Source organism: Glycine max, chromosome 10 (genome assembly GCF_000004515.6).
Source record: "Glycine max cultivar Williams 82 chromosome 10, Glycine_max_v4.0, whole genome shotgun sequence".
Lineage (NCBI taxonomy): Eukaryota > Viridiplantae > Streptophyta > Magnoliopsida > Fabales > Fabaceae > Glycine > Glycine max.
In genome coordinates, this window is record NC_038246.2 from 15415927 (window position 1) to 15424863 (window position 8937).

The 8937-nt window shown below is 33.4% G+C and overlaps 1 protein-coding gene across 2 annotated transcripts; it reads left to right on the forward strand.

Moving 5' to 3' along the window:
• The first annotated feature begins 887 nt into the window (after window positions 1–887).
• Window positions 888–4935, forward strand: LOC100807312 (LEAF RUST 10 DISEASE-RESISTANCE LOCUS RECEPTOR-LIKE PROTEIN KINASE-like 2.1). 2 transcript variants are annotated; one of them, XM_003535876.4, is made up of 3 exons: window positions 888–1723; window positions 2295–2330; window positions 2691–4935. In XM_003535876.4, the coding sequence occupies exons 1-3, from the start codon at window positions 1015–1017 to the stop codon at window positions 3782–3784; spliced, it is 1839 nt and encodes a 612-aa protein (XP_003535924.2). In that variant the 5' UTR covers window positions 888–1014; the 3' UTR covers window positions 3785–4935. The 2 variants fall into 2 exon arrangements, with proteins under 2 accessions (XP_003535924.2, XP_040862053.1); XM_041006119.1 differs by lacking the exon at window positions 2295–2330.
• Window positions 4936–8937: the final 4002 nt, after the last annotated feature.

Below are 8937 nucleotides of genomic sequence, written 5' to 3' on the forward strand. Positions count from 1 at the left end.
ATAAAAGGGACCCCTTTTGGGCAATTTGCTGTCACATTCACAGTATCATAACCAATTCAGCTATGTATAAATGTAAGAATATTATATGTTCACTTTAAGTATTTTCAATTACATTTTTATTTTTAATTAGACTTTTATTTTTTAAAATTTATACTAATAAAACACCATAATAGTTAAATATAATTTTATATTTATTATGCTTACAATAATTTAAACTCATTCAAAAATGAATTTTCTAATATAATTTATATTTGAATTTTTATATTAGTTAACTTTAAATTAATTCCACAAATTATATATATTATAATCATAAAGTATTATTTAATTTTTTAAAGTATTAAAAATATTTTTAGCTCTCAAATTTAAGTCAAAATTAATCTTAATTCCTATAATTTAAAAATTATCATTTTAATCTTCGTATTTGTATAAAGTGGCGAGTTTTGTCCATTTCTCTAAAACTTAAAATAATAGGGTGAGACAAAATTTACAGTTTAACAAAAATATGAGAAACAAACTAACAAAAATTCGATATAATAGAAGAGACTAAGTGTATGTTTGATTTGTAATTGAAAATGATATACGTAATATAAATCCAACGAAAAAAACAAAATCAAATGACAAACTGCAAAATAACAAAGTATATAAAAATTTTATCTTAAACGTAATTTTGTAATTGTAAACCAAACATACTCTAAATCTCGCACAATGAGAAAACCTAAAAAAATCCAAAAGTATATAAAAATTAAAAATAATTGATGTCTATAAGTCTATAACATATTATAGTCTTTGGTAAAGTCTATAACATATTATAGTCTTTGGTAAAGTCTTCACAAAATTGTTCAAAGTCAACAAGGATAGCATCCGTCAAGAACACATCTTCTTTTACAAGTCACAGATCGAGCCTACTAGAATAGGCGTGAAAACCATGATGGAGTATAGGTTTTGATAGTATGTTATATTCTAATCAAATCACAAACTGCAAAATAACAAAGTAAATCACAACAGAGAATTGTGATGAAGAACCATGCATTTGGCGCCCTCTTTCTCTCTACCCTTGTTCTTCTTGTCTCTACTGCAAAGGGTAAGTGTCCACCCTCCTTTGTTTGTGGGAACCTCGGCACCATGCACTTCCCTTACACTGACACAAAACACCCTCACTGTGGCCTGTTGGTGATCTATGGCTGCGATGACCGCGACAATGATACCATTAAAACCATTAAGAACAACGGAGCATGGTTTTACATCACACGCGATCAGAACAACGGTACCATTTTGTTCAGAGATGACAAACTCCGCACACTCTTGCTAACCAGACGATGTGGAGTCTTCAGCAACAACTACACCAGTTTGGACACCACTTCTCCTTTCCTTTCACTTCACTTCATGAATCTCAATCTATTCATATGCAACAGCACTCTCAATGTCACCCCTCCTTCTTCAGTCTTTTCCAAATCTACCATATGCAAGGATGAGGACATCTTCTATCGCCCGACTAATATGGATGATTATTATGATTATCATTATCCTTATTTTGAAGCATGTTCGAGGGTTATACTTCCAATCAGAGATTCAGAGATTGTACCTGACAATGGAAACCTCTTTGACTATCTATCAGCTGATATTCCTGTCCAAGCAGAGGTGTTTCATGATTGTTCTTCTTGTTACTATCTTAGAGGAGGCCGGTGTCAACTTGACAACCAAGGGAAGTTCTTCTGTGCTGAAGGTACATGTATATATATATATATATATATATATATATATATATATATATATATATATATATATATATATATATATAGAAAAAGTTTGTTGCAACTAGTTTCTACTTTCTAAGAAGTGTTTCATGAATTTAATCAATCAGAAATATTATGGATATGATTTTTAAGATAGTTATTGTAAAAATTAATCATATATGATAATTTTTTTATTAAATGATAATATAAAATGACTTTACCCTGTAGAGCATATATTATTAACACATTTTATTTGTTGTAATTCTGACATTGAATGAAGAAACCAGATCTAAGTAGATCCTTAAATAATATATAGGGGTGAGACTCGTTTAGGAGTCAATCTCTTTATACGCCTTAATGAATACATATTAATTAGTACCTTCTAATAAATGTGTATTTTTAATACTATAACTTAAAACTTTTTCATACTAAGACTTGATTCCTACATAAGTGTCACTTATAATAATTGATTATTTTAACCGATCTAAATTACCACTTATTTCTAATTATGTTTTTATTGTTATTTATTCTTTTTCATTCCCCATTTTTTTATATTTTCAGAGAAAACTAGTAAGAAGGAGAAGATAGTGGTAGCAGGTGCAACTTTTTCTACCCCTTATTATATTTGCCAATTATTTGTTTAACTTGGAACCCCACAAATAAAACTTGTAAATAATTTGTTAACCTTGTATCATAGTAGGTTAAATTTCATATTTGGAACCCACAAATAAAATTTATAAATAATGTAGAGTGATTGAATAACTAAACAAAAAAAGCTGTAGATGTATTGTTGAATTATTCATCTGTGATGGCTCCAGGAAAGGAAGTTTGGTGACTCCTTCTAGCAAAAATAAATAAACAAATAATCTCTTTCAGATGCGAATATGAAAATAAATAAATCATCATGGAGGGTATGCCTTTTTCTCATTCTGACTTCTTAATGAAATAAACCTACAGCTACTTCAGTTGCTGGAGGACTGGGAATTTTGATGGTCTTGGCTTGCATCTTACGAAGATACTATTTTCACAAGAAGAATCCTACTTACCTAATGATTGAGAACTTTCTGAAGCAACATGGACACCTTTCAGCCAAAAGGTACAGTTATTTGGAGGTAAAGAAAATGACTAACTCCTTCAAAAACAAATTAGGCCAAGGAGGGTATGGCAGTGTATATAAAGGGAGGTTACAAAATGGAAGCCTTGTGGCAGTGAAGATTTTAAGCAAGTTAAAAGGTGATGGAGATGAATTCATCAATGAAGTGGCTAGTATTAGCATGACTTCTCATGTTAACATTGTCAGTTTACTGGGATTTTGCCTGGAGGGCTCCAAAAGAGTTCTCATATACGAGTATATGCCAAATGGATCTCTTGAAAAGTTCATATATGAAGAGAAAGATCCTTTAAAGCATAAACTCACATTGAATTGCAGAACTATGTACAATATCGTCATTGGTGTTGCTCGAGGATTGGAGTACTTGCACAAGGGTTGTAACACCAAAATCTTGCATTTTGACATAAAACCTCACAACATACTGCTTGATGAGTTGTTTTGCCCAAAAATATCAGATTTTGGGCTTGCTAAAATATGTCCTAGAGAAAAAAGTATTGTATCAATGATGGTTGCAAGGGGAACTGTAGGGTATATTGCTCCTGAATTGTTCTGCAGAAATTTTGGTGGAGTGTCCCATAAATCAGATGTCTACAGTTATGGAATGATGGTCTTGGAAATGCTTGGTGCTAGAGAGAATAATAATAGCAGAGTTGATTTTTCAAGTGAAAATTACTTTCCACATTGGATATACAGCCATCTTGAATTAAATCAAGAGCTTCAATTGCGCTGTATTAAAAAACAAAATGATAAAGAAATGGTGAGAAAAATGACTATAGTGAGTTTATGGTGCATACAAACTGACCCTTCAAAACGACCTGCAATGAGTAAAGTGGTGGAAATGATGGAAGGAAGCATTAGCTTGTTGCAAGTTCCACCCAAACCTTTCCTTTTTTCGTCCTCAGCCCCTGAATCACAATCAAGCGAGACTTATAGTTATTGACATTGTTGTATGTTGGTTCATTAACAATCATTAGTTAGTTCTTTTACTCTTTACCAACTTAGTATTTTTCTATTTTCTGTTATTTTGATATAGCATGTAACAGTTAATTAGTTTTAAGTTAGTTGGGTTAGTTAGGCTTGAAATAGTGCTTCTATTTCTTCTTCTTGCATAGCCTAGATCATAAGAGAATTTTTTACTTAGAAAAATTCTGCAAAGATCGAATAAAGTGGTTGCTGTGAGCACAGTGCAGTTTTTCGTTCATCCTTTTTTCTACATTTTGCTTATTCTTGTTCATACAAGAAATTTATTCTTTTGTGAATTAAAATCTGATCTTGGCACAACAAATTAGTGCAGTGAGCGTGGAGCGATTTTGAGTTCTATTCAAGAAATGGGTTTGGCCAAGTATGAGGTTGAAAAATTTACAGGGCAAAATGATTTTGGGCTATGGCGATTGAAGATGAGAGCTCTTCTTGTTCAGCAGGGCCTGGTGGAAGCACTTGATGGAGAAGTCAAACTTGAAAAGATGATGGCTGATGGGGATAAGAAAGCACTACTGTAGAAGGCACACAGTGCAATTATCCTCAGTCTCGGAGACAATGTGCTGAGGCAAGTCTCAAAGGAAACAACTGCTGCTGGGGTTTGGTCAAAACTTGAAGGTTTGTACATGACCAAATCTTTAGTTAATTGTCTTTACCTAAAGTAGTCTTTATATTCATTTAAAATGCATGAAGATAGATCAGTAGTAGAACAATTGGATTTGTTTAATAAACTAATTCTAGATCTTGAAAATATCGATGTCACTATTGATGATGAGGATCAAGCTTTGTTATTGATGTGCTCTTTGCCTAAGAGTTACTCTCATTTCAAAGAGATTTTATTGTTTGGAAGAGACTCTGTTTCTCTTGATGAAGTGCAGGCTGCTCTAAATTCAAAGGAATTGAATGAAAGAAAGGAAAAGATGTCCTTTAGAAGTGGTGAAGGGCTGACAGTAAGAGGCAAGACCTTCAAGAAAAATAGTAAATTTGATAAGAAAAAAGCAAAAGCCAGAAAATCAGAAGAATGGTGAAGGAAACATCTTCAAAATCAGATGTTATCACTGTAAAAAGGAGGGTCATACAAGGAAAGTTTGTCCTGAAAGGCAAAAAAATGGTGGCAGTAACAATAGGAAGAAGGACTCAGGGAATGCTGCAATTGTTCAAGATGATGGCTATGAATCTGTAGAGGCACTGATGGTGTCTGAAAAGAATCCAGAAACTAAATGGATAATGGATTCAGGGTGTTCATGGCAACCAAAAGAGTTTTATCAAAAACTGAGTTATGGCACATGAGGTTGGGCCATGTAAGTGAGAAGGGGTTGATTGAATTGGCAAAACAAGAGCTGCTATGTGAGGACAGAATGGAAAGATTAAAGTTTTGTGAACATTGTGTCTATGGCAAAGCCTGTAGAGCCAAATTCAATGTTGGACAACAAGAACAAAAGGTACCCTTGATTATGTTCATGTTGATCTTTGGGGTCCAACCAAGACTCCCTCTCATTCTGGAGCAAGGTATTTCTTGAGCATTGTGGATGACTACTGAAGGAAGCTGTGGATCTACATTCAGAAAACAAAAGATGAGGCTTTTGATAACTTCAAAAGCTGGAAAACACTTGTGGAAAACCAAACAGACAGAAAGATCAAGAGGCTTCGTATTGATAATGGTCTTGAGTTCTACTCTGAACCTTTTAATGATTTCTGCAAAGAGAATGGCATTGCAAGGCACAGGACAGTTGCGGGAACTCCTCAACAAAATGGTTTAGCTGAAAGATTCAACAGGACCATTTTGGAGAGAGTGAGATGTATGTTGCTGAATGCAGGATTACCCAAGATTTTTTTGGCTCAAGCAGCAATGACGGTTGTATATCTTATCAACAAGTGTCCTTCAACAGCTCTAAACTTTAAAACCCCTGAGGAGATTTGGTCTGGCCATCCATCGAGTCTAAAACAGCCAAAGGTATTTGGCTGTGTTGCCTATGCTCATATCAAGCAAGACAAATTGGAACCTAGAGCTGTCAAGTGCATTTTTCTAGGATATCCTGAGGGAGTGAAAGGGTATAAACTGTGGTGTTTGGAGGCTGGTTTTAAGAGATGTTTAGTGAGTTGTTATGTTGTCTTCAATGAAGCTGAAATGGCCTACAAGACCAAGCCCAACATGGTTCAGTCCAACACTGATCATAGTAAGGAAACTGATTCTGAAAAATTAAATTTTGAGGTGGAGACTGAGGATAAACATGCTGAAACACAAGCTGTTAATTGGCCTCTTGATGAAGAGAAATCTGAAGAAGAAGAACAAGAAGAAGCTAACTATGTGCTGGCTCGAGACAGAACCATAAGGGAAATCAAACAACCTAAGAGGTATGGATATGCTGATCTAATAGCATTTGCTCTGGTAGTTGCCAGTGAAGTTTTGGAGGAAGATCCAAAAACTATTAAAGTTGTCTTAGCTAGTAAAGAGAAAGAAAAATGGCTAAGTGCCACGAATGAAGAGATTAAGTCTCTCTATGACAACCATACATGGGAATTGATTAAAAAAAAACCCTGGTTCTAGAGTGGTCAGCTGCAAATGGATCTTCAAGAAAAAAGAAGGTATCCAAGGAGTTGAACCAGACAGATTTAAAGCTAGACTTGTTGCTTGAGGATTCACTCAAAAGGAGGGAATTGATTTCAATGAAGTTTTCTCTCCTGTAGTGAAACACAGGTCAATCAGAATTCTTATGGCTATGGTGGCAGGATTTGATCTTGTGTTAAAACAAATGGATGTGAAAACAACATTTTTGTATGAGAAGCTTGATGAGGTGATATTGATGAAACAACCCGAGGGGTTTGAAGTCAAAGGTAAAGAGGATTATGTTTGCAAATTAAACAAATCCCTGTATGGTCTAAAGCAGTTCCCCAGACAATTGAATAGGAGATTTGATGAATTTATGGCTGACATACAGTTTCATAGAAGTCACTATGATAACTGTGTTTACTTCAAATTTCCTTCTAAAGCTGAGTTTGTGATATTGCTATTATATGTTGATGATATTTTGATAGCAAGTAACAACAACAGTGAGGTTGAAAAATTGAAATCTAAGCTGAGCAAGGAATTTGAAATGAAGGATTTGGGAGCAGCCAAGAGAATATTGTGAATAGAATTCAAACGGGACATAACTGTATCTGTCCCAGGAGTTATATCTGAGAAAAGTTCTTGAAAGGTTTGGAATGTCAAATTCCAAACCTGAAACTACTCCTATGTCACAGCAGTTTAAGCTCAGTACAAGTCAAGCGCCTAAGACACATGATGATATAATTTACATGGAAGGTATTCCATATGCTAATGCTGTAGGGTCACTGATGTATGCTATGGTATGTACTCGCCCTGACATAGCTCATGCAATGAGCTTAGTAAGTAGGTTCATGGTAAATCCAGGCAAAGCACATTGGCAAGCCCTGAAATGGATACTCAGATATATCAGAGGATCACGTGGAAGAGTTATGGTTTATGGTGGAGCTAGGAATAGCAGAAGAACAACTGCTATTGAAGGTTTTCTAGATTCTGATTATGCTGGCTTTTTAGATTCAAGGAAATCACTCACAGTATTTGTGTTCACTGCTTTTGGCACTGCAATTAGTTGGAAAGCTAGCCTTCAAAAGGTAGTGGCTTTATCAACCACTGAAGCTGAGTATATTGCTCTTACAGAAGCTGGGAAAGAATCTCTGTGGCTTGAAGGCATTGCAAAGGAGCTAAAGATACAAAATGAAGTGATCACAATACACTGTGACAGCCAAAGTGCCATTGATTTATCCAGAAATTCTGTGCATCATGAGAGGACAAAGCACATTGATATTAAGCTGCATTTTGTTAGAGAAGTTATTGGTCAGGGATCAGTTATAGTCAAGAAGATTTCAACTGATCACAATCCTTCTGATATGATCACAAAGGCTCTTCCAAGTAGCAAGTTTTTCCATTGTTTGGACTTAATTCAGCTGAAGGGTGATTAAATCCTGTTTCTGCAGCAACCTCTAGTTTTGTTAATATTTTGTTATTGAACCAAGGTGGAGAATTGTTGTATGTTGGTTCATTAACAACCATTAGTTAGTTCTTTTACTCTTTACCAACTTCATATTTTTCTGTTTTCTGTTATTCTGTTATAGCATGTAACAGTTAATTAGTTTTAAGTTGGTTGGGTTAGTTAGGCTTGAAATAGTGCTTCTATTTCTTCTTCTTGCATAGCCTAGATCATAAGAGAATTTTTTACTTAAAAAAATTCTGCAAAGATTGAATAAAGTGGCTGTTGTGAGCACAATGCAGTTTTTCGTTCATCCTTTTTTTGCATTTTGCTTATTCTTGTTCATACAAGAAACTATTCTTTTGTGAAGTAAAATCTGATCTTGGTACAACAGACATATACAACACCAAGATGCAATCAATTTCAACAAAGTACAACTGCAGCTTGCAGCTATTATCAGTTTTATGGTGTGTATTGATTGTGATACACTCATAATTTTTCATTACAATAAAATCAGGCTTAATTATAAATTTTATCACCAAACTTTCATTATTTTTTAAATTTTATCACTCAAGTTTTATTTTCACAAATTTTGCCATCAAACTTTCATAATTTTATAGATTTTATTACTTAAGTTTTTTTTCATAAATTTTATCATTCAACTTTTAACATTTTATAAATTTTACCATCTAAATTTTTGATTTATATATATTTTACTATAATATTAGTAACAAAATAATATAAAAAATTTATTTTTCTAGATTTTCAATGTAAAAAAATGACTTTTTAGATAGGTTATAACTACAACTAATATAAAAAGTCACTTTTTTTTTTTACTGCAACCCATATCAAAAGTGAAAATCGTCAATATTTAATGAATGAATTTCGAAATTACATAGTTTGATTTATAGTTTTACAAAATCACCATAATAAAAAAGTCTATCATTTATGATAAAATACATAAAAATTGAAAATTTAAGATTATAAAATCCAAAAAAAAATAAAACATGGTAATAAAATTTAGAATTAAACCTAAAATTATTTCATTTGTTTGTTCTTAGGAATAGGAACGAATATATTGAAGAGTCATATTACTGCATGTAAATAATCTCTATTATTTTTC